At 38.3% G+C, this 26,674-nt stretch overlaps 1 protein-coding gene across 3 annotated transcripts; it reads right to left on the reverse strand.

Moving 5' to 3' along the window:
• Positions 1 to 1,899: 1,899 nt before the first annotated feature.
• On the reverse strand, positions 1,900 to 25,030 carry LOC127649088 (receptor-type tyrosine-protein phosphatase N2-like). Of its 3 annotated transcripts, none has more exons than XM_052134012.1 (23): positions 24,842 to 25,030; positions 20,761 to 20,811; positions 18,724 to 18,837; positions 18,306 to 18,396; positions 17,643 to 17,754; positions 16,827 to 17,136; positions 16,014 to 16,253; positions 15,886 to 15,929; positions 13,927 to 14,240; positions 13,277 to 13,363; positions 11,831 to 11,910; positions 11,637 to 11,701; positions 11,198 to 11,410; positions 10,869 to 11,066; positions 9,291 to 9,438; positions 8,749 to 8,822; positions 7,772 to 7,849; positions 7,206 to 7,325; positions 6,590 to 6,756; positions 5,196 to 5,249; positions 3,164 to 3,228; positions 2,652 to 2,725; positions 1,900 to 2,559 (listed from the first exon to the last, which is right to left on the reverse strand). In XM_052134012.1, the coding sequence occupies exons 1-23, from the start codon at positions 24,909 to 24,911 to the stop codon at positions 2,488 to 2,490; spliced, it is 2,841 nt and encodes a 946-aa protein (XP_051989972.1). In that variant the 5' UTR covers positions 24,912 to 25,030; the 3' UTR covers positions 1,900 to 2,487. The 3 variants fall into 3 exon arrangements, with proteins under 3 accessions (XP_051989972.1, XP_051989975.1, XP_051989973.1); XM_052134015.1 differs by having other exon boundaries at positions 11,198 to 11,407; positions 16,014 to 16,355; XM_052134013.1 differs by having other exon boundaries at positions 16,014 to 16,355.
• Between the last annotated feature and the right edge of the window lie 1,644 nt (positions 25,031 to 26,674).

A 26,674-nucleotide genomic window follows, 5' to 3' on the forward strand; every position in this document is an offset into this window, starting at 1 on the left:
TCACTATTTGAGGTAAGACAGGTATTTCATGTAAATGTAATTCAGTGCGACAGGTATATCATTCGAAACCCCTGTAAACACAGACAGCTACCGCCCTGGTCTCTTCAACTTCTATATTTATATATATATAGGATTATTTTTTGCAGTAAACGTAAAATATATTGTTTCTGTACTTATATAAAACTGTTGATTTTAAGTTGTTAATTATATTCCCATCATTTTCTTTTTGTATAATTGCATCATTTGCAATGCATCATGGGATTGTATTTCGTGCCTTCATGAAAGATGGGAAATACACACTCTAGTTTCTGTCTTTTCGTCAGATTTTCAAAGTTTATAATTGTAATTTATGTATAGTTGTGATTCCCCTCGGATCTGGTTGGTTTGGTTCATGGTGGGCAACTCTGTTATGGAGGATTTAATGATAAGCTTGTGCAAAAAAATTAATGGGGAAAAAAATACTTCCAGGAACCCACACAGATGAAAAGGTAGGCAGACACTGTTGCGCTATATTGAGATGGTGTTTTTAATAATATATGATTTTTAATAATACATGTATAAAGGATCAGCAAACATCAAAACTAAAGTGGAATCAATGCAATATTATTGCAAAATAAAAAAGCTAAAAAGATGTGTATGTAATGGAATAAAATGTCAAACTTTTCAAAAATTATTTGAAATCATATATAAAGATGTCATAACATTAATATGCACAATATTCAATATTAACAAATATTGCATTGTATATATTTCAAATGTAAGAAATTATGACATATGTCTGCTTGACAAACACATAATATCATCAAGTGTTAACTTACTGTAATCTATTTGTTCCAGTCCTACTCAAGCAAAATAAGGACTTCTAAAAAAAGGTACAAACACAGGATATGTGTTTAAAGGGAGATCTCTTAGAATAGCTGGATCTAACTACAAATACATTTTTCTGTAACCGATGTGTTCAAAGACAGCTGGGTGTCCAAAGCGGTGCTTGCAAGAAACATCTCAGTTTTTATAGAAGACAAAATACATATGCTTCCCCTGTTTGTATATGTATGTATATTCCACATTTACCATGGCAAATTCAGTGATATTCTAATAAAATCTGCCCACAATCCATAATTTGACCATAATTCTCTAGAGAGAGCCTCCTAATTCAAAAGTCACAACAGCATTTGCAATTGCCATTTTCCTTTAGTCTCAGCTCAGCACCATTGTCCTCAAAATATGCATCTAAAAGCCAATTTTAGTTAGCAGCACTCAATGGTTCTCTGAAAATCAATTGTTCTTTAAACAAGGTGACTGGTTGGTTACATGTTTATGTGAATTGTTACATTGTGTCCGCACATGACAACGAATCTGCATGTGTAGGTGTTTGCAGGTAGACTGTGTCTGTGAGTGTGTGCCTGTATTTACTTCACTGACACATGGCACTTTATTATGGAGCTGTACAAGTTCAAAACAGCTTGTTATTCTTTAGTAATATGGTCTGTTAAGGATGAAGAAATTAATCAGTCATAATATCCACAGACTAATCTTAGTCAAACAAATGAGCTTGTTAGTAATGATCTTATTACTGGGGTTATAAATGGAATTTTAACAACATTTATTTATTTTATGTTTATGTACAATGCAGCCTGCTATTAGTTTAAATGTTAATGTCTGAGCTGCTTTTGGGTCAGTCCACTGGAACCTGGTATTAAGAGATTCATTGTATCCCCACTGGACAAGATAAATCCATCTATTGATTTTTCTTTAAGGTCTGTTATTAAAATGAGTGAATGTTTATGACTCTATTAATCTGGTCTCCATTTGTCTTCCATTATACAAATAAGACCTTGCACTCATTAAACCTCACAGTAATAGCAGGTACCTTAATGGATATCAGACATTGTATCTGTGATTTTGACAATAATCTTTATTTGTTTACGTTCTGCAGTAATATCATAAAGCACAACTGCACAAGTCTTGCATGCATTTCTATTGCTATAAACAATTTATTATTGTAATCCATACACAGTTTGTGTGCATTGCATTTTAATACACTTTGTAAGTGGGACTTGTCAAGATTTTGGTTTAATGACAAATGAAAATGATAACTTGAACTTCATGACTTAAATATTTCCTTGGCTTGGAGAGGCAGAAATATGTTTGTATGTTATGTGCACATTATCTCATGCAAGATAATGTATGAGATTTTTATATATCTCTGTTGATCAGATAAATTAAATATGCACACATAACTGGTAGATGTAAACTCTAAATCTTATAAAACAAAGCACTTAAACAGACAGATTAATCTGACATGAGGAAAAATGAAATGTGCTTTCATATTCACACAAAACTAAAACAGCACACAATTCCTAATTACTAATATACTCCAATAATTTTACAGACAAAATAGTTTCTATGAGTCATATATGTTCAGGGTCAGAGTTTATATATACAAAAAAGAGGCAAAAAAGTTGAGAGAAAAAATAAGAGAAGAAATCACTGTGGCAGGACTTTAAGAATAGCGTTCACTTCCTCTGCTACAGCTGTCAATGCAAACTCAAACTGCTCCTGAGGAAGACAGACAGAGTGTGTAAATATGTTTGAAAATATGTATCTTTGTTTCAGTGTGCATGTCCCCTCATATGTTTAAGTTCATGTACCCTGGTCTGGACCATGCCAGGTCTCTGGTCTCTCAGGTGTTCCAGCGTAGCAGCAATATCTATCTCTTTTGCACCTGTAAGACACACAAACAGCTCACACTGAGAGGGAGGTTCTATATCTTAATTTTGTACAAGATTATCCAAGATGCGTTAAACTTCACTGAACTGATCAGGCCCTGCTCCAGATGTAAGTAGGGCCATAGGTCTCCATAGGCTGAACACCCCATGGGATTACCCCTTTTTTACATAGTACCATGGTAATTGCATTGTATTCTTTGAAATATCTAAGAGTACCACGTAAATACCATGATACATGTATTGTTCAGTAGCAATTATATATCACTGTAACATGGCAATACAATTTGACTCCACTTTACCATGGTACTCCACTACTATTGTAACCCCTGTAAGAGTGGAGGGTGGTGTCCAGGGTGGGCCGAGCTCATAACTGGCCCTCCCATGAAACTCAGGCCTGTATCTGATATAACTTCAACATCTCTCTCTGAATTTACCTTTAGCCATTTTATTCAACACCATGTCAATGAGAATATATGTCCCAGTCCGCCCAGCACCGTCACTGATGGAAAGAGAGAAAAAGAGCAAAACAATTAAGGGAACATTTCAGGCTCAATGCAACAAACTCAGATGACACCATTTGTGGCTTATTGTATATTACCACAAAAAATATTTTCAACTCATCCCTGATTTATAAAAAAAAAAAAAAAAAAAACATTGCGATTACAGAAAGGCACTTACAATGGCAGTGAATGGGGCCAGTCTATAAACATTGAAAGTTTCAAAAGTATAGCCACAACATTTAACATTATGTACATTATTTTAGTGTGATAAAATTGCTTAATAACCTTCTCAGTGGAAAGTTATATTCAATATTACAACTTCATTGCCATAACAACGGAATGCTGTAAACCCTATGAGCGATTTTATCACAGTTAAGTCATGTTTACATGTATTGGGCCCTATTAAAAGAGCCCTCGCACAGTGCCATGTCATGTCATATATGCAAAGTCAGTGGGCATGGCCATGAAGTTTTGGTATTTTCGTGCAAGCATGTGCTAAGTCTAGCAGCAAGTGGGTTTGGCGAAATTGAGCGCACAAAGCACTAATGGGCTGGGTCAAGTGCAATTTAATTCTGAGATTCTTCTCTGGTTATTGCACTGTCTGTGTCCTATTATATACAGTAGTGCATTCCCTGTCAAGCACCAGTGATATAAACAAAGGCAGCACATTCATAAGATGTTGGTAGTCTAAATGGATTGTATGCAATGAATAAGAAGAATAGAAATATGGACTTTCGCTCTTTTGTGCATTAACTGCTTCCTTGTTGAATGTCTGGCATATTTCTATGACAGTGACACGCTTCTGTTATACGCACTGGAAAATGTGGTTCTCGTCATGATTTGGTGAAATTATAGAGAATTTATTATGAATTATTTTCATCTATTGACAAATCATGGCTAGTATTAACAGTGATTGTATCGGAATGCACTTGACTTCTACCGGTCGATTTTGATAATAAATGTTTTTTATTAATTTACTGAAACATGAAAAAAAATTTAACCAAAAATATTTCTACAAAACCAAACAAAAATATAATCAAAATAACAAAGTAATAAAAAAAAATATCATACCAAATCCAAACATTTTACAATTTCCAAATTCTTCCACCGATCCCTTTTGCAGAGACTTAAAAATCACTCTTTGACAAAAGGTGGGAAAATACCAATATAAATTAGATTATAAATAAAATTGTGAATATAAACATAATAATAATAATTGAAAAATAAACCATGACCTAAAGATAGTTTAACACAAATCTCATAAATATTAGTTTCATACAAGGGCTACAACAGTGATAATCATGGACATAATTTAATGTTCCACTGTATTTTCAGAGTTTGGACATTAACTTAATTACCACCTGCTGTTGGAATCTCCAAACTGCAAATGCAGGAACTGAGGTTGGACTTTGCGCTGAGATAATACGTGCTTTTGATGACCTATTTCTCAGAAAAATAACAAATTGTGCTTTGTGCCACTTCACTTATATACAATACACCCACATTTTATGCGCATACACCCACAGTAGCGCAAACACTCCCACCCAATTGCGATTTGCACAAAAATTCCACTTAGAATTAGCGCTCTCATGTAAATTGGATAAGACGTTGCGCGTGGTCGTAGTGCTGCGCTTTGCTCCCTTATGAAAATAGAGCCCATAATGTTTATGTCATGTGGCTATACTTTTGAAATGTATATTTTAATGTTCATGGACTGGCCCCATTCACTTCTATATTTTTCTCCAATTTTTAAATAAATGAGGGGCATGTTAAAACATTTTTTATGGTAATCAATAGTATTCTACAAATACTGTCAGTTGAGCTTAACTTGTATTGAACATGGAACATTCCTTTAAAAACACAGAGAAAGACATATGACGGATTGTTTTGTAGTGACTGAAGTCCCCTTTGATCAATTTGTGTTTATTTTTTGTGCTTGTGTGTATATGAGAGTTTTTGTACTTGCCTGCAGTGAACGATGACAGGACAGGATCTTCCACGGTAGCATTTGTTTACTTTTCTATTGGAGAGAAGACACACAATCATAGACACACACACACACAAAAACACAAACATACATGAAACACTGTAAATAGACTTAAAATGCAGCTCTTAAAAGAGTATATCAACTTGTTATAAATTACTAGAAAATAAACAACAATTTAAAAAAAAATTAGTAATAATTAAAAAAACACAAAAATGTGAGGATTAAAGGAGATTAATTATGTAGGACAAATCAATGAACACACTCTCATGGTGAGAACGGTGACGCTCTTTTCTCTCTCTCTCTCTCTCTCTCTCTCTCTCTCTCTCTCTCTCTCACACACACACACACACACACACACAAACAGCAGTCAAGTTAGCTTCAGCCTTGTTGTGTTACGTTCCTGTGTTGTCTGCCCTCTGTTCTTTGTTTCACTATCACGTTTATTTCATGTTTTCTTGTTGTCCGCTCCGTGTTTTCCGTTTCACCCGTCACCGATCCCGTTCCATGTCACGTTTTCCCTGTTGTCCGCCCTGAGTCTCACTGTCCGTGTGTTTAACTACATTTCCCACAATTCCCGTTCTCCCTCACTGCCTGCGCTCATCATTGTTTCCACCTGTGTCTCGTTCAGTCGCCACTTTGTCCGTGCATTTAAACCCTGTTTCTTTGTTTAGTCACTGTCGATCGGTGACGTTTCATGTCCGTGCCCATGCTACGCAACGCTGTGTCATTCGTGTTCATCCGAGGTTACCCTGTTCCCTGTCTGTTCCGTCTGAGGTTACCCTGCTGTCTACAGTTTCGTGTTTCTGTTCCCTCGTGTTTGGACTGTTTCATTGTGTTTTCAGTTACCTGTTTTCCCCTCGTGGACTTTTCTTTGTGTTTACCCTTTTGTTTACTCTGTGCTAAATAATAAATACCGCATTTGGATCGGCACCTCTGTCTGTCTTGTCCTACTTCTACACCCAGCATCACATGTTGCTTGTTTACGCCCATAAACACTGCTGCTAGTTTAATGCAGACCAGAAATAAAAGAGGGCACGGTCTGGAACAAAAGCAAACCATTCTGATAAGAGAAAAACTGAATACATGAGAGAGACAGAAAGAGCAGTGGTAGGGGCGGGCGGGGGGGTAGAGAAAATCTGTGTTAAAGATTGGTTGGACAATGGCTTAGGGTGAAGGACGGAGGGGTTGGTATCCGAGGGAGCACTTGGATGCAGAGTCGCAGTTGTCAATGATCACTTTTGTGACTATGCAACTGGAGCCAGTGAACTAGCTGCACGACCACAAAAATGACACTGGCAACCGCTCAGGAGCTGACACACATGCACACACATACAATCACATGTGCTGGCACACACTATCTGTGGTAGGTGTACCTGCGGAAGTCGAGCAGGGTCTGGCTGGTCTCAGGCATCTGGTCACTCAGCCAGGTGTGATAGTGGAACTGTGTGACGGTACGTGTCTCGTTAGTCTGCATGTTCTTAAGATAAAAGCTCCGAACCAGGAAGTCCTCACACCAGACGTGCTCTGAAACCAGATTAACCTATGCAAACACACATAGAACAACAAGTTAATATACCACAAATCAACAAAACCAGTAAAAAAAAAAAAAGAAGATGATTATGATGGTCAAAGATTCTGGTGTTCTGATCTTAGCTGTTCTCCCAACCTGGATTGTTTGCTGGTTTTAAAGGGATTTGGGGTGCTTGTCAGCTGGTCAGGCAGGGTCACCAGCTAAATCAGCTGAAGACCAGTTTGGCCAGGCTGGAAGAACAGCTAAACCATCTTACACCATCTAAGACCAGCACAGCATCTTAGACTGGTTTAAACAATTTGTAGCAGGGAACAGTTAGGATATTTGAAGTTAACTAACACTGAACAATAAAACAATAAACTTAAGTCAAACTAAAACATTCAGCAACTGTTTGTGTGCGTGTATGCGTGCATGTGTGTGTGTGTGTGTGTGTGTGTGTGTGTGTGTGTGTGTGGTACCTCGTAAATGTTGTAGAGATTGGATCCTTCATCGGGCCAGTAGTGGTAACACTGCTTTACACCACTCTCAGAGAGAGGAGTCAACATGACGATCACCACACACCCGCTTTCCCACACCATCTGCAAAAAAATACACACATATCTGTATGTTACACACATAGGCGGAAATTGTTGTCCCCCCCTAAAATATCATTAAAATATGTGTATTGTAAATAATATAATTATATATTCTTAAAATAATTGTTTAAGAAATAAAATAATACAAATGCAAATGGGGCAACAACAAAAAAAACCTTGGTGTCCCCTTCAAAAATTGCTCTTGAGAAATGTTATGTTTATTGTCCCCCCCAACATTTTGATGAAATATTCGCCCCTGGTTACACACATATAAATACACACACACCCTGACCGTCTGCAAGTCAACACACACACATTACACACACATACTTTACACTCAAACTTCAACAAACATCTGCAAGAGAACACGTACACAATACAATCTGCAAAAGAACGAAACTTTGTCTACGTGTAATCCCATACATTCCACACATACTGTATGTGTTTACCTGCCAGAAGTCTGCAACAGTGGAGGGCAGTGGGCCCTGAGTGGCGATGTATGCCGGGTTACGAGGATCATGATCCATCTGAGAGAGAGAGAGAGATAGAGAGAGAGAACCACATAATCATAAACATACAAACTAGAGAAGAGTCTATCATGAGCCCTGTGTGGCTGAGAACTGTATGTTACATTGTGTTTGCAATCAACAGTTATGAGATTTACTCATTTACACATACAAATTTCAATAAAAAATTTGGGACACTGTAAAAAAAAATACAAAAATAAAACAAATTAAATGATTTAAAAATCCTCCCTGACTTGTATTCAATTTATGTCTAATATATTTATTTATTTTACATTTTACATACTGTCCCAACTTCTTAAGAATCAAGGATTGTATGACCAATCAAACTATAAAGCATCCATAGTGTGTTTATTCGAAAGCTTTTATCAATATAACACTGACTCAAGTTAGAATTGACCCTGAGATTGCTAAATGATGCTGTCACCAGTACTGTGAATGCACAACATATAGAGTGAAGAGTCTTTTGTCAGTCAGCTCTTGCACTCATTGACAGTCTAACACACTACAGCTTTCATTTACATGTGATCCATACACTGCATGAGGTGTGCAAGGTGAAGTTTGAATACTTGTTTATTATCTTACACTTTTTCATCTCTTTTCTCTGGCAGGATTCTCATTCAAACCTACATCTATGACAAGAGTGTTGTCCAGTGCTTACTATAATGTGCAGTTTGAGTTTAAGAGTGTGGTTTGCACTATAGTGTGTAGTGTGCAGTTTGAGTTTAAGAGTGTGGTTTGCACTATAGTGTGTAGTGTGCAGTTTGAGTTTAAGAGTGTGGTTTGCACTATAGTGTGTAGTGTGCAGTTTGAGTTTAAGAGTGTGGTTTGCACTATAGTGTGTAGTGTGCAGTTTGAGCTGCAGTTTGTAGCTTTTGCTCAAGTATGTAGTTCAGGCTCACGATTGGGCTGGCGTTGATGTAGTCAGAGTTTCCTTGATTGTTCTCTGCTTTTAGAGTTATTCTGCAATGATCATCTAAACAAATACATACACACAAAGAGATTTTATTTTAAGATCTGAAAAACTAAAAGCTCAATCATGTAGAAAAACATTAAATACACAAGCAAACAATTCAACAATTTAAAGGAATAGTTTACCCAACAATGAAAATTCTGCCATAATTTACTCACCTTCTTGTGTTCCAAACCCATATGACTTTCTTCTAAAAAAGTAGTCACATGGACTTCTTTTATGATAATTTTGGGTGCCTTTTTTTACTTAAAAATGTGTCACTATCAACTGCCATTGCACAGAAAAGGACCAGGATATTTTAATTTCATTTTCTACTTTTAGTTCTACATACCAAAGAAAGCCATACAGGTTTGTAACGACATAAAGGTAAGCCATGAGAGAATTTTCATTATTGGGTGAACTATTTCTTTAGGTTTACCATCTGGAAATATCCTAAATGTGTGTGTACAGATGTGTATGTTTTTTACTCACAGGCTTTGACTGTGCTTGTGCGGTTTTTCTTGGTGTTGCCGTCTCTCTGACCAATGGTGGTGGCATTGGGCTCGGCCTGGTATGCACAGAGAGCCTCCCACTCTGATTCCAAACGATTCTTATTTTTCAGATGGTCCTCCATATATGCCTACATGTGTACATAGAAAACATATATGTGTTTTCTATGTACACAGTGTGTGTCTTGTATTGTTCCTAATTATGCATCATGTCATAATTGCTGTTAAACTGTCACTAGGTTAAATTTATTTAAAAAATAATAGCTTTTTTCATGAATAAGCCAAATATGTCAAGGGACATGTTTGTCAACATATTTTGATATTGACCCAAATGTTGTCTGAAATAACCTATTTTGTGAGACACAAAGCTTTCTTTACGGAAGAGGGCGCTAGAAGGCTCACCAAACTGAATCCTCCATTGATCTGCATTCAAATCATTTAAAACGTTTTACATCTCATATAATTTTTTCACCTTGGGGTGTAAATTGTAATTAAATTGATAGTTGCAAGGATTCATACTTGTTAAATCCGCAACAGCAGTATCTATAAAATCTATATTTTTTAAATCCTCCAGTAAAACTTGATTGTGATTGGCCCATCCTGAACAGCGCTGCCAATAGTAACAGGTGCCTATGGGAAGCCAAACAAACCAAAAGTGGGACGAGACAGCGGGGGTTTACAGAGCTTGCGGCGCGCTGATATGTCATCTGCGCGGTTCAATGGTCTGAGCCGCGCGGCCGATTCGTCTGCGCAGCGCGGACGTGTTTCCTAGTGACACCCAATGGGTAGCGCGGCGCGAACAATCCTCACCAGCGCTGCGTTGACCAATTTAAACAGCGCAGTGCAAACCATACATGCAAATAAATGTACAATAAAGAAACCCCTCCTTCCTTACAAGTTCGCGCAGCGCTGCCCATTGGGTGTTGCTAGGAAACACATCCGCGCTGCGCTGACGAATCGGCCGCGCGGCTCGGACCATTGAACCGCGCAGATGACATGTCAGCGCGGCGCGAGCTCTGTAAACCCCCGCTGTCTCGTCCCACTTTTGGTTTGTTTGGCTTCCCATAGGTGCCACGTGACAGCAGTCTTAGCGCTGCTTGCTTCAGTAGCGGTCTGTCGTCGTATTTTTCCGAAAATAAATAAATACATTTCATTTATTAAATGATTTAAGCAACGTATTTTAAGATTTTCTATAATTCAAGAACTTTTTAAGCACTTCTTGGCAAAAATGGCTATTTCCAAGGGTTTTTCAGGACTTAAATTTGAAAAAGCCAAATTTAAGTACTTCAAGCACCTTGTACGAAACCTGTTCTCACCCACACCTATCATATCGATTCTGAAGACATGCTGCCTTTATGTGCTTTTTGGACCTTTAAAGTTCTGACCACCATTCACTTGCTTTGAATGGACCTAGAGCTGAGATATTTTTCAGAAAATCTTTGTTTTTGTTCAACAGATCATCATACACATCTGGGATGGCATGAGGATGAGTAAATGATTTTTTTGATGTCTAAAGGAGATGCAAAATGATAATTTAATATGTGTTTGTATGTCCATGTACCAGTATCATGTGGCCAGTAGAGATGTCCATGTTGGAGTGAGCTGGCTCTTCGCTCCAGGAGGAAGTGCTAGTGCGTGCAGAGGGGCTGGGCATCGGCCCGTCACTCAACTGAGATGACACACTGTTTATTCGAGAAGAGTGAATAGGATCCGACTTCTCTACAGAAGGCTTTACTGACATTCGCTGCCTACAAAGCTCCTATAGAGAGAGAGAGAGACAAAGAGATGTTGGTCTCACAGCTTTAGATGACACTTAAACCCCATACTACAGGAATAACCTCTACACACACACACACACACACACACACACTCACCCACAAACTGTGATACCTGATAAGTAGCAGTGGCATCAGTGGTGGGGTCGGAGCCCAGGTTTGTGAGCTTCTCTTTGAGTTTGTGATGAGAACGGTGACGCAGACAGTACACCACACTGGATGCCAGAAGCACTCCAATGATACACACAATAGAAATCACAGTCAGAATGAGAAACTTGAGTGACTCAGAGCGACTGTACTTAGTGGGAATCTGGTTTAGTTTACTCTTCTAGAGAGAGAGAGAGAGAGAGAGAGAGAGAGAGAAATATATATATTTTTAATTATGCAAGAGAAATGTGAAAATGTACCTATTTTCTCATGATTTGCTTTTTGCTACAGTTATACTAGTTGGCCATTGATGAAATATACAGTACATACTTTCAACTAGAGAGAATCAGTAAGATAAATCAATTGGAAAGTGAGGCTGAGACAGAGAGAATGAAAGAGATTCTTACATCAGTAACTCCAGCCTCCACAATCTTAACATTTGCTTCTTTCTCCAGTTCAGCCTTCTGACGGACTGATAAAATAGAAGAATCAGAGAAGATGGGATAAGAACACTCATCACTTTGAACACTGCATGGACAAATGAAAGTGGACATGTGTGCATATCTTTAGGGTGTGATGTATTGTATATTTGCCACATTACCTGCCACATTAGCCATATCAGCTGTAGTGACATTCTGAGCATTTGGACGAACTTGAAACGTCACAGCTGGACTAACAACCCTGCACACACACACAGCAAGTTATTTTCAAGAATTATTTTGCTGTATCCAAACACGAAGTTTACTCACAGTTAGTTCTTTTCAAATCTGTTCTCACACTCCAACCTACAACCATCCATTAAACTTTATTCTTATGGTATGCTCCATACCTGCCTGAACTTTAATTCCGTAACTTAATCCTTAAATGCTCCTGACTCTGACTAAAATGGCATATGATTGTAGTCAATGAAAATTGTTTTAGTAGATGATAATGTGCATAATGATAAAAACACATGTCAAACTGTAAAAGACCACACTTTAATAAAATGTTCAAGCATTTAGAAAAATATATAAACATTTATTCAACATGTACCAAACATACAGCTAAAAGATACAACAAAATACAATTGTCTAGTTGAATAACAGCAGAAAAAGTATATACTGAAGTATTAGCTACATATCGACTTCTTAATTCTTTATGCTTTATAGCAGGACTATTCAAATTCATCGAAAATTGTGCCAGAGGTAAAACTTCTTCAGGGCATGCAGGACAAGCCAGGATATTCTACAGATATTGTGTATTATCTGTGTTTATAGTAGCTTTCATTTTTTGAACAGGCCTGCTTTAGACTGTTATTAATTTTATGTATTTTAGCCAGTTCAGGATATTGCATTGCATGTAGCACGTTTTTAAGGAAACAGCGCTTTCTCTACGCAAGTTACGCATTCTAACAAGCACATAACTTAGTTCAAGTTTACATGTTCATTCGCCTCATTGTCTTTGCATTGTGCAGATGTAAGTTGTAATATTACATATATGTTGTGGATAAAGTAGTTAATCCAATATACATATAGGATGTTTTTGAGTGATGTAATTGACCCGTTTGTAAAGCGGTTTAGCTCTTTCTGTTCCCACAGATCAAGTGGTGAAATGCCCAACATACTGGATTATTGGATTATATAAATTATTTCTAGATATTTCTTATAAAAACAGATGTTTCTCTATATTTTTCTACTTCTGTTTGTGCACTGTTAATATCTTGCAGTATTATTTTTTCTCATCATATTTTCATCAACAGTATGTTTTTAATAAAAATGGTTTAATTATTTTCAAAATTCATATTTGTAGTTTCATCTTTGCTATTCTTGGCAAAATCAAAAAACCTTTTCCTCAGTAATTTCATTAACGAGATTTACACTGTTTTCATTACTCTACCATTTCTAATTTCTAGTTTTTTTCAATCTACAAATATGACTCCACTCCAACTACAGCATATATACTAAACTGGCCAATATATTAAACAAATTGAGGCTTTTCTTTTTTGTAAGTAAGTGTTGCCCCTGCTTTAAGAATCACAAGTATACACAGATATGCAATCATGACTCACGAGAGCTCTGAGAAATCTGTCATTTGAATTTTCGCTTTACGAGCCAACAACTCCATCAGATACAAACCCTTATCAGTGGGAAGAGACCTGATCGAAAGGAAGAGAGAGAGAAGGAGAGAAAGAGAAGTTAAAAAACAAACTTTAAAAGCTCTTGATTCAATTTAACAAAAAAAATGGTAAAATGTGTCTTATGGGATACAACATTCATATACTGCATTTAAGGTCACAGAAAAAGATTGATGTTTAGGCTTAGGTTTGTTCAATATATATATCAATGAGTTGCAATATCAATATTCATAGCCTACAATGAGCAATACTGTATATAAAATAATGTATGTTACCTTAATAATGCCAAAATCCTCACAGAGACAATACAACCCAAACAATACACTTTATACCTCAGAAATACATATAAATAATATTTGAATGGGTACGAACTTGATGAATTAGTTCACTAATGTCTTTATTGTATAGTTGCTTCTGTATTGATTGAGTAGTGTCGAATAAAGAACACTGAATTGAAAACGGAACTGAATTAATTAAGAGAGAGAGAGGGTCACCTTGTGTGTGTGTGTGTGTGTGTGTGTGTGTGTGTGTGTGTGTGTGTGTGTGTGTATATATGTCTGTGTAATGTGCAGTAAACAACTCACTCTGTATCAGTGATAATGTACCCATAGATATCATCCTTAGCATTGTTCTGGACATCCAGCTGAAGATCTTGCACTTTCATGTTCTTGCGACGTGGTGTAGGGTTGTCCTCCAGGCCAGAGGATGGAGCTATAGCAGCTGCATGTACCCAGCCCTCCACCTCCTCCACTTGCTCTATTGCCTTTTTCTGCATCCCCACTTCTCGATGTGTCGTTCGGCTGTGCACCGTCTCCACAGACACATCCTTCCCCTTATCAACAGACTCAGGTTCTGTTTTATCCAGGTACTCCAGCAGCTTGCCTAAAATACCCCCATCCTGTTTAAGTAGGACATAAACACATTAAAGCTGGGAAGTAGGGAATGACAATCTGTCCTCTAAGGGAAAACTCATGTTTCGATTGTAACCAGACTTTTATATGATTTTTATTTAATTTATTTTAATGATGTTTAATTCAACATTCAGTCCCCTGCTGGAATAACCAGGTGGCCAGGTTTAACAGGAAAATCCAGCTTGAGGTGATTAAGGTGGATTTGGTACATATATTCTGGTTTTTACTGGTCCAAGGTTATCTGTTAGCCTTATCTTGCTTTACAAAGATGGCCTACCAGGTTAAAACCAGGTCCACCAGTCAATAGTCCTTCAGTTAACTGACCATCTAGACCAGCTTATGACCATCTAGAAACTATAGGAAACCAGCTACTATCAGACACTGGTTCCCCTTCTGTCACTCACTCGACGTTGTGTCGAATGTAGTGACACAAGGGGTCTTTCTTGAGAGCCTCGCGTACCTCTGAACTTGAGAAATGGCCAACAAAAAATTAGCATGACCCGCCCCCAGACATATGGGTATAAAGGGAAGTGCGTCTGTCAGTCAGATTTTTTCTTCGGAGCTGAGCGGTTGTGCAGCAGCAAGCTGAAGTTCACTACAGTTCCACTCTCCTCTGTTAGCAAAGCACTGCTGTTGGATCTACGGCACATTACAAGCGGCTTTCTCCCTCTCTGCACGCTGTGCAGTCCACGTCCCTGGGCGCTTCGACAGCGCTTCTGTCTGAAAGAGTGTTCTCTCCTAAAAGAGTTTTATTTTTCACTCACAAAAGAGCAATACACATCAGGCGTTGAACGTCCTTTTCAGAATGCGTCTTTTTAAAGATCACCTCACGGCCAGCCCGCGTTCTCCCTTGAGACCCCAGAATTGGATGATGACGTCGCCCTGGGTAGTCCCGACCCCGATGTGCTGCAAGAACTGCGCTCTGCCACCGACCTCGCTCTCAGAGCCACGAAGGTCACAGCGCGGGCTGGCTTGCTCCCATGATGGTCATGTCACCTGTTCCCCCCTTAGGGGTGCTGGGAACCTAAGGTCTGTATATGACACCTTTTTATGGGGGTGTTGGGGAGGGATACGTGTGGCCAATACAGTTGCTTCTAGCATGCAGCAGCCTGCTTGCACCTGTGTCAGCAGTTCACGTAGCATGGTGTAGTGCATGGCGCTTTTAAATGGGACCCCTTGTGTCACTACATTAGACACAACGTTGAGTGAGTGACAAAAGGGGTTACTGTTGTAACCTCCGTTCCCTGATGGAAGGAAGGAGACGTTGTGTCCCCCCTTACCACGACACTAGACCTACCACTGTAAATGGCCGTACCTTATTCTCAGCTCCTCAGTGCAAAAACCAGACTGACAGATGAATATTCCCTTTATACCCGTATGTCCAGGGGCGGGACATGCAAATTCTGTCTGCCAATTTCTCATTGGCCTTTTCTCAAGTTCAGAGGTATGTGAGGCTCTCAAGAAAGACCCCTTGTGTCACTACATTGGACACAACATCTTGTTCCCTCCATCAGGGAACGGAGGTAACAACAGTAACCATGACGTTTTAGCTGGATTGTTGGACATGGAAATGCATTTGTCTTCCTCCCCCTGTCTAAGCATTTTCTATAAGCATAATGACAGTAGAAGTACCTTGTTGTCCATGGTTCTTTTCTCCCCCCCTACAGTTTGTCCCTCTGAAAGAGAAACACAATGATCTTTATATGTGTTTGTCTATATATGAATGAAGTCATCGTGGCTTTGCTTCAGATGTGTGTTACCTGTCACAGGCGGGATGGTTTGGACAGTTTTTTGAGTGATGGATGAACTTTCCTGATCCACTTCCATCTGTTTCTGAACACTGTTTTCTGGGGTCTGATCCATCAAATCACTCTCATGAAGCTGGTCCTCTGTTTGATCCTCATATTGCAGATCTTCTGTCTGGTCCTCAGGCTGCTGGGTCTCCAAGTCTCTGGGTGTTTCTCCCTGTCCAGCCTGTTTTTCTACAACCTGCAGAGCATCTGAAATAAGGACAGAAAGCTTATCCAGATCTGTTGCCTCCAGACTCTTCACGTCCACACTGTGCCTGCCCACGTTCCGCAGAACTTTGCTGATGAGGGATTCTGTTAACAGATGAACCATGACATCAGTTTTTTTCACATCTAGAACTGTATATCTTCACATTCATATTCAAAATGTACAATCAGTCACGAGACACGTAAGAACATTTTACATTTACTTTTGCAAATTTTGAAATAGATTTGATATTCACCTATTTCCATTTGAGAGTAAAATTTTGGTCTGTTCCTCACACAAAGCTATCGTATGGTTTCAGAAGACTGGGAATATAGAGCACTACTAGTATGGAATCAATTATATGGTCCATTATGGTGCGCCTTTGTCCTTTTTGGAGCTTATCAGCTACTGGTAACTACTTTTGGTTGAATCTAAAATATTCAACTAAACATCTCCTTTTGTGTTTCACAGAAGAAAGAAAATCATACAGGTTTCGATAACCAGACATTGAGCAAATGATGACAGAATTTTTTTTTTGTGTGAACTATGCCCAAACAGGTGCAAGATGGATGTCATACCATCCACAGAAGTGAGGGAGTCACTGGCTGAGGGCTTTGTGGATCCATCTTTTAGAAAGTGTCTTTCTGCTCTTAGTCTGTCCCCCACATCAGGCTGAGGGGGTTTGTTCTTGTAAAGGTACATTTGAAGAGCGGCCACGAGCAGGTCTGAACCATCTTCCTGCGGAGGAGTTTGTACCGCATCACTCTGGTACCGGCTAAGTTTAGGGTAAGACTGCAATTGATAGGGCAACTCTGGAATGAACTCAGGAGGGGTGGAGTCAGTTTTAGGGTGTGGTTCTCCAGAGCGATAATACTGAAGCTCCGCCTCCTGTGTAGGGAGAATGAATATTCACATTATAACTCATTATCAACTTTAAGAAATTTGTTTAATTGCTTTACAAATATTTTAGTCCAGGAGATACAAGACTGAAATCTGTCAGTGTATCAAATCATAAAGCTATTTGTCTAAATTAGTATGAATGAAAGAAATCAGTGCATTCAAAATCAATTTATGTTAAGATAGTAACTTGTCAGTGCCCTGATGGTAAGTTGTTTTTAGTGGATTTTTTAAGTGTTTAACAGTGCATGCTTTTTCAGCTAAATGTTGTACTATCAACACCAAGTAAACACGTCACACTCTACAGATTTGTTAGTTAATGTGCATGTTATCGAATTCTAAATATTAATAAATAGGGGGCGTGTGCATGTTCAAACACAATGTTTTTTATTTAATATTTTAGTAGATGCAAAAGCAACCCACTTCAAGGTATTCATTTTTTCATTATGTCTGTTCCCTGTGGATGCATACACACAGAACATACACACACTCATCACCTTTTGCGATGTTTTCGGTAGCAGTCCCAGGTGCTGCAGGTATTTCAGAGACTTCCGAAGCTCCACCTCAGATGATTTCATTCTTCTGTCTCCGAAAGCAGCACTATAAGGTCTATTAAAATGTCAAGATTTTAGTCATTACATCAAGAATCTTATGACATCAAGGGATTTATGAGTAACTCTGAGTTAAGTTGTTCCCAACCTAATACCCACAGGAAATTTTGTTGCTCAGATGTTGCTTCTTTATAGCTCAGGAGACTTACTGTACATCAGTTGTTTCATTTATCAACTTTGTCTCAGATGTTTCTATGCCTTAGATGAAATAACAGTGCACTATATAAATCTATAAAATTAATGTGGTGATAAACTGGCTTAAATAATTTGGTCTTGGAAAATTTCTATGATTTAATTCTGAATTGTTATTGCAGACTTTGGTATCTTGGCAGATCTGAGCCCAGTGCGCAATACTGTTTAGATCTCTTCTAAAAGTCTAAATGAGACACATCTGAGACTACTGTGGTCTTTTTCTCAGAAGAAATATCTAAGAAGTAAGGGACTTCCGCAAAAGTCTCCATATGCTCTCCATTTATTCTTATTTGTGTCTAGGAGAAAAAAAAAACGTCTCATTTGTGATTTTCTTTTCTGTGGATGTGTGTTTGCTACCTGTGCTCTGGTAATGGAAGGGAAATCTTGCTTAGTCTGGAGAACTCATTTGATAAAATCTGTTGTGTGACATCATCCTCCCACGCTAACCCTATTGGAGTAAAAAAGCAAAATAAACATTTTTATTTCCAAGATGATAACTGGATGGCACTCACTGAATTAAACACTCAACTTTATGAGGTCTTGTGAAAACAATGTGGCATATTACTGTTTGAAATGTTTACTGTGGAATAATGACTACTGTTTCACTTACTATTTGTAAAAATTAGTAGCTAGGTAGTATATATTGTGCAGAATTAAGCTAGTATTTATATCTGTACATAGCCTGAGGCTTTGATTTGATCCTCGAACGCTGCCAAGCTAGTAGCCTTGGTGACAGTGATGTGTGCAGTTGCTATGCCAACACTAATGCAACTACCTCTGTGAGCCAGTCTCTGAAGCAGCGCACGTAATCTCTGAACTGTTTCTGGCTTGACGTCATATGTGTAGACGTCTGTTAATGGAGCAGCCTCACAGCGGCCGAACATGCCATCTACAGAGAAAAACAATTGAAAAACCTGCAGCACTCCAGACTGACAATTATGTACACAAGAATACATTGGTGTGTGTGTGTGTGTGTGTGTGTGTGTATTTTTAGATCCATTGTGACATTAGTGCGGTCGCTAGTGGCAACTGAGACAGGACCAGCTGGAGTCTCCGCCACCTGTCTGATAGTGAGGTCACAATGTGTGGGAGTGTTTGTGTGTACACTACATGATTTAATAACCATTAGTTTGCTTTCTTTCTCTATTCTTATTATTTGATGAATATTCAGTGTGTTACTGAAGTGGGGTTAATTATCTGGCAGTCAATGATTTGAACAGAAAGCAGAGCTCAGGTCAACGCATAGAAAATAGAGCATGACAAACACATTCATATGCAATAAAATTCAGTTTAAACTATATATAATTGTTTTTATATCTTATAAAAAAATGATGTATTAACAATTATTTCTTTAATCCATTAAGCTCTGAAGGTGTTTTTAAAGATTTCCTGTTTCAGTGGCATGCCCAATATTAAAGGCTTATTGCTCTACAAAAAAAAAAAAAAAAAAAAGAGACAAATATTTGGAATAATTTTAAAGAAAATGTTCAATTGGCTGGAGTCACTCAGCAAACCCTGGATTCGAACTTACAACTCTGGTGTTGGTAAGCATCAATACTTGCTGAGCTAGCAAGGCCCCCTGGTCTTTACTGTATTTAATTATTGCATATTTGTATTGAATTCAGGCTTTCTTGTGCATGGTGAGAAAAAGAGCACTGTCACAGGAACACTTTGTTATACACAACCAAAGAAGACGTATCCCGAGACCGTGGAAAAGATGTTACTGTGTTTCAGAAGGGGCAAAATATTGGCCTGCATCAAGCAAGTAAAACAACTAAGGAGATGAAATCACTGGAATTAGATTATTAAAACCTGGAAGGATAGCAGTGAACCTTCAGCTTCATGGAAGAAATGTGGTCGAAAAACACTGCAATTCGTTTGTCGGCATTCGTAGTAAAGTTTTATTAAAACTACATTTGTAGTAAGTCTTTTTATGGGATATTTTACTACGAGCTTAGTCAAAATGAGTATTTTTAATGCAAGCAGTATATAACAGGCACAGTGATATACATATTACATAATGTACATTAGGAGTAAAACACAAAATATAATATAAAATTTGAGGTATAAATGCATTACATAAATATTCTATTTACAGCTTCTACATTATTTATTTACTGCATATTTTCATTGAATTTAGTGTTTATGGATGAGGCGTGTAAAAGCACAGGAAGAATTTGTTTATGAACATTTATAATACATGCACAAAGAGTATATTATAAGAAGACCGGGTTTATGTTTGAAGTACAAAGGGTTCATGAACTGCAACTATTTAAGTATATAATTTTCGAGAGTGTGTGTATGAGCTGCACGTCCAATGCCGGTATTTGCCATTTGATTAGCACCACCAATGCGCTGCATTGTGCAGTTTCTGGAAAAGTGACAAAAGGCTTGTATATCATTGGTCAGTCAGTTTTTAATTGCAGTCCGAAGGAAAAAAATCGTACTGCTCTACGAATTTTTGTTCCTTTTTCTTATTGTCGGGGTACGATTTGTCGGACCCAGTGTAAATAGCGCCATGGGAATCCATTGTTACAATTAAAAGCCATGTCTGGTCGAGTGGCAGCTGCCTGTGGCTGTGACGGATCAAGATTATGGAGCTATTTGCTTTTGACGCAAGGCGACGCTCACGTCCAATGCTTGAGTACAGTGGTAATGGTTTCAAGCTGTGTCTTGTCTAGTGGCAGCTAGCTGTGACAGTAACGGGTCGAGTGGCTGCTACCTATGGGAGTGATGGGTAGAGTGGCAGGTCTCACTGACAGTTAAGATTTTATCCCTATTGCAAGTGTGTGTGGGTATGTGTGTGACTCACCATTAAGACAGACTTCATATTTCAAACACAGACCCTCCTCGAACAGGCAGCCTGAGAAAGAGAGAGAACTTTAAGATAAAGTATTTCTGATTCAGATAATTCTATTTATAGTGAATGTGAAACCACGTTTTTAACCCATTTTGGGTCCGTAATGTGATATAGTTCCATGGGAAATAGAGGAAGTGAAAGTTATTGCATTTTGATTAAAGATAACAAAGACATTTTTTGCATTTAAAAACAATGTGCACTGATGAGTCCATCACAAAATCTGGGATCATGAATTAAGAAAGTAAATAGGTTCAATTGTTCATGTTGACTTTAAATTAATTCGAAATCCTCATCTAACCACATCCAAACAGCTGGGATTTGTTGTTACTCTTATCTTAATTAAAACAGTTGAGACAGATGCCATCTCACCTGCTGCAGGATCAACAACATACCAACAACCCAAAACACCAAACAACTGCAGTGTGTTTGATTCTTCATCACTTCATCTGTTCTGATTTCTTCATAAAAACTAAATTCAGTGTGATTTGTATTCTGACGCATTCACATGACTCAAATAGAGCAGCCAGGATGCACCCACACAGCACACTAAACAACGTCATAATGCCTACTTGGCTTTTCATAGTGCTGTTGACGTCTTTTAGAGTCTTTCTGTTACTATGGAGAGTGTTTTGGAAGTCTGTTTTGGGGGAGGCAGTGTGAAGTCTCAGTCAAAGAGTATCAAAATAATGGTGGACAGACTAAAATAGCTAAACTCAAAGAAATTGCTCTTTGACTGAACTTTTTTGAACAGTGGTTCCACAAGTTTGGAATGAGTTTTCTTAACTTAAAATAATTATGTAATCTCAACACAAACACTTTGAGTAGAAAGAACTTAGTTGTATTGAGTAAACCCAACTAAATTAGATGCATCAGAGTAACTCAAATAAATCTCTAATTTCTTTATGTACTAACTACTAGAAGTGAATGTTAGCATGCTAAATGCATGCTGGTTGGAAGCACAACAGAGTGTAGATTAATAACTATTCTATGGAAAGTAGAGCAATTACACAATAAAGCGATAAATACATTTCAAGTCCGATATTTACCTGTCCTCATCGTCAGCTCAAGCTCAACTTTTCACCATAAAGGTAACCCTCAAAACTCCAACATAACAGAAAGTAGGGATGCCATAAAATATTGATATACCGATAATTGATCATCACCTTATTTTATCAACGTACTCTCACGGCAAAATCGTCAGGATTCGTACGACTTTTCTAAATTTGGCTAGTTCGTATGATATCGTCCGACTGCACTTGTTTGTATTCCAATGACTTTCACTACAGCCAATGGCGTCCCTGGGTATCATTTCCATCTAATCCGCAACAATTACTTGCTTCTGTCACACACAACAGCTTCCTATCATGTTTACACACTCTACTGATTGGTTAAGTTTAGATAAGGTGTTTGGGTAAGGGCATAATATTAATAAGTATGTCCTTAACACCTCGTGTGCTGAACTTGTGCTTACTTCCACATTAGACATCCGGGAATTTGCACGTGATGAAGTCATACGTGTTTATGCGAACAACATCATGCGAGACCATACGAAATAGCCAACTTGTAAATTATGTATGACTTTTCATGAGATCGGGTTGTATTTTATCAATACATTTTTGAGGCATCAATATATTAAAATTAGCCGACATTTAAATTAGAAGCCTAATTTGTGAGCTTTCTAATTCACTCAGTTGGGCTTCTGTTTAATAGTAGCCTATAGCATAATAGCATTGGGAAGCTGTCAAACCACAAAACGACATACTGAAAATATATAGTGTTGGCTATATGAAAAATACATATGCACAATATATCATCCAGTGATTGCTAGAGTCAATAATCTTTGTCTCATGGGGTTATGTATATTTAGATGGTTAATTTAAAGAATATTACAATACAAAAGTATATATATACTATATATTTGTAAATTTTTCTCCCTTTTTCTCCCCAATTTGGAATGCCCAATTCCCAATGCACTCTAAATCCTTGTGGTGGCGGAGGACAAATCTCAGTTGCCTCGCATCTGCACGTCTTATCACGTGGCTCGTTGAGTGCATTACCGCAGAGACATAGCGCGTGTGGAGGCTTCACGCTATTCTCTGCGACATCCATGCAGAACTCACCACATGCCCCACCTAGAGCGAACCACATTATAGTGGCCATGAGGAAGTTACCCCATGTGACTCTACCCTCCCTAGCAACCGCGCCAATTTGGTTGCTTAGGAGACCTGGCTGGAGTCACTCAGCATGCCCTGGATTTGAAACATACACCAGAGGGTGGTAGTCAGTGTCACTACTTGCTGAGCTACCCAGGTCCCAAAAGTATATTTTCTTAATTTTTAGGCTCACTTGTTTGTCTTGTTTAAATGTTATTTTCAAACTCTCATTGTAACAGAATGAACCCTGGGCTACTATAACAGTTTATATTGCAATTATATCAAAAGTGTGTGTGTGTGTGTGTGTGTGTGTGTGTGTGTGTGTGTGTGTGTGTGCGTGTATTTATCACTTTGTGGGGACCAAATGTCCCCATAAGGATAGTAAAACCCGAAATTTTTGACCTTGTGGGGACATTTTGTCGGTCCCCATGAGGAAAACAGCTTATAAATCATACTAAATTATGTTTTTTGAAAATGTAAAAATGCAGAAAGTTTTCTGTGAGGGTTAGGTTTAGGGGTAGGGCTAGGTTTAGGGGATAGAATATAAAGTTTGTACAGTATAAAAACCATTATGTCTATGGAAAGTCCCCATAAAACATGGAAACACAACTGTGTGTGTGTGTGTGTGTGTGTGTGTGTGTGTGTGTGTGTGTGTGTGTGTGTGTGTGTGTGTGTGTGTATGTGTGAGCGTGTATTTATCACTTTGTGGGGACCAAATGTCCCCATAAGGTTAGTAAAACCCGAAATGTTTGACCTTGTGGGGACATTTTGTCGGTCCCCATGAGGAAAACAGCTTATAAATCATACTAAATTATGTTTTTGAAAATGTAAAAATGCAGAAAGTTTTCTGTGAGGGTTAGGTTTAGGGGTAGGATTAGGTTTAGGGGATAGAATATAAAGTTTGTACAGTATAAAAACCATTATGTCTATGGAAAGTCCCCATAAAACATGGAAACACAACATGTGTGTGTGTGTGTGTGTGTGTGTGTGTGTGTGTGTGTGTGTGTGTGTGTGTGTGTGTGTGTGTGAGTGTGTGTGTGAGTGTGTGTGAGTGTGTGTGAGTGTGTGTATGTATTTGTGCCAAATCAATATGAACGAAACATGCTGCAACCAGTTTCCATGGGCACAGTTGCTAATGACTGACAAGATGACCTTTTTCTGGGCTGGGTTCATGAATTACACAGGCACACACGCAGACCCCATATAAACTCATATTATTGGCGAGCTGTAATCTGTGATGCTTCATTTCCTGTGCTGATGCACTGACTGCAGAAAGAGGCCCAGCTGATGACACAAACAATTCTCTGATGTAATGCTCAGATCAATAATATCATTAAAATACTCAATCGTATTATTGGATTCATCTGCATGATAAATAAAGCATCCAGGCCGTGGAGGTCTGTCATATATAAATGCATCTATTATTTTCTGTCTTTCCAGGTCAGACCCGGTTATGTTATGACAGAAAGACCAGTATATAATACAGCTATACAGACTGACAGAACATGGGGTAAAATAAGTATATATTGAAAATCAGTGTGTTTTAAAGACTGGAGCCAGGGTTTTTCCAACTCGTGTCTTCTCTCTGCCGGAATAAGCATTAAACTAATTTATGATATTCCCTGTCGCCCTCTTTCTTGGCTCCATGAGCGCTCTCAATCTGCCGAAAAACACTCAGGGGGCGGAGGGAAAAAAGCGTTTAGACGTCCATATAATTTTTGGTAGTTATAATTGAGAGAGAGATACGACGCTTTTATCCGCATGCGCTCTTGATACAGACTAATAATATTGACATGGCGCGCGCGCTTCTCGCCATTTTCCCACAGAAACGCGGACGTACACACACAAACACACACACATATACATACATAAACACTTACCGAATTTTCCATCCGCCGCGAAACTGGCCCGGAGCGCGAGGAGGGCGAGAAACAGGTGAAGCGGTTCCATCCTTCCGATCACACGTCCATCTCACCTGTTGTTAATCCATTCCAGCGGTGTGGCGGTCTACGGCGTATTTTCTGCTTTCTTTTGAGGTCTGAGGTGATGAGGGACAGTGGAGACGTGGTGGAGGAGAGAGAGAGAGAGAGAGAGAGAGAGAGAGAGAGAGAGAGAGAGAGAGAGAGAGAAACGGGAGGAGAAAGAGAAGAGAATACGTCAGACGTACGCAAAACCTGTCAGCGAGCGCAGCAGTATCCGAGCGCCGCCAGAATCAGCACTGGACAGCTACCCGCCTCTGACGTCACAAACACACATATATATATATATATATATATATATATATATATATACACACAATATCCAATTACACGCTACACATACTGTACTCCTATTTTATTATTTTTTTATACTTAAACATAGTGAAAATGTTGTGGCATTGCCATTAAAAATATCTGGTAAATCATAGCAAAACATCTGGGTCAGAGTAAGGAATTTACAATGAAAGTGAATGGGGGCCAATCCGTTTATGTTAAAATACTTACTGTTTCAAAAGTATAGCCAAAAGACGTAAAGAACATGCTTGTTAACAAGATTTTAGTGAGAGAATTGCTTACTAACCTTTTCTGTGTATGTTGTATCAGTGGGCAGTGGTGGCTCAGTGGTTGAGGCTCAGGGTTACTGACCAAAAGGTCAGGGGTTCAAGCCCCAGCACCACCAAGATGCCACTGTTGGGCCCTTGAGTAAGGCACTTAACTCCAGCTTGCTCTGGGGGGGATTGTCCCTGTAATAAGTGCACTGTAAGTTGCTTTGGATAAAAGTGTCTGCCAAATGCATAAATATTGTATCCGATTTTACAACTTCCTTGCCTTGAAGTAATGATGCAATAAACAACTTTACAGCTCAAATAATAAACAAGTTTTAACAGAAGAACTCATGAAAGTGCTTTTATGAAATGATAAGCTTCACATTTCTGCCTCTAAACCCTCCTAAAATTGGCCCCATTCACTTCAATTGTAAGTGCCTCACTGTGACCTCGATTTATTTTATTATATATATTTTTTTAAACGCAGAAGCAAGTCAAAATAATGTTTTGATGTAATCAGTTTTATGCCACAAATGCTTATACGTCCTTAAACTTATTTTTGTTTGTGTTATGTGGTGTGTTGCCGATGTTATTTATGTTATAAAAGGTATGTGGGATGTGTAGGATAATATTATGAATGGCATGTGGGATGTTATTTATGTTTTACACGGTTTTAGGGATGTTATCCATGTAATGGTCAATGTTTAGGATGTTATTATTGTTATAAATGTTTGCAGGATATTATTTGTGTTATGAAGGGTGTTGCAGATGTTACACATGTTATACAAGTTAAGTGGGATGTGTAGGATTTTGTTATGAATGGCATATTGGATGTTATGCTGTCGATTGAGATAAATTTGTAATGAAGATGGAATATCCCTTGAAGTGCAAATACATTCTATTAGAAGTTTTTGGATTTCAGTGATGAATAAAGGTAGGCTATCCACAATAGGTCACAATGTGGATTAGTTGGCAATATCCACCCTTTATCCAAACATTGAGCACATCTTCATGAAACCAATATTCCTTTCACACAGAAAACATGTACATTAGCCCAGATCCTTTAAAAACATTTTTTTTCACTGAACAGCTTTTCAAAATGGCAAAAGTGCATGGTGAAATCTGGGATTAGTTTTGGGATTAAAACATAAACCATCTGACGTAACGTAGCTCTTCAACACAAATTAAT

This window comes from Xyrauchen texanus, chromosome 9 (genome assembly GCF_025860055.1).
Source record: "Xyrauchen texanus isolate HMW12.3.18 chromosome 9, RBS_HiC_50CHRs, whole genome shotgun sequence".
Classification (NCBI taxonomy): Eukaryota; Metazoa; Chordata; class Actinopteri; order Cypriniformes; family Catostomidae; genus Xyrauchen; species Xyrauchen texanus.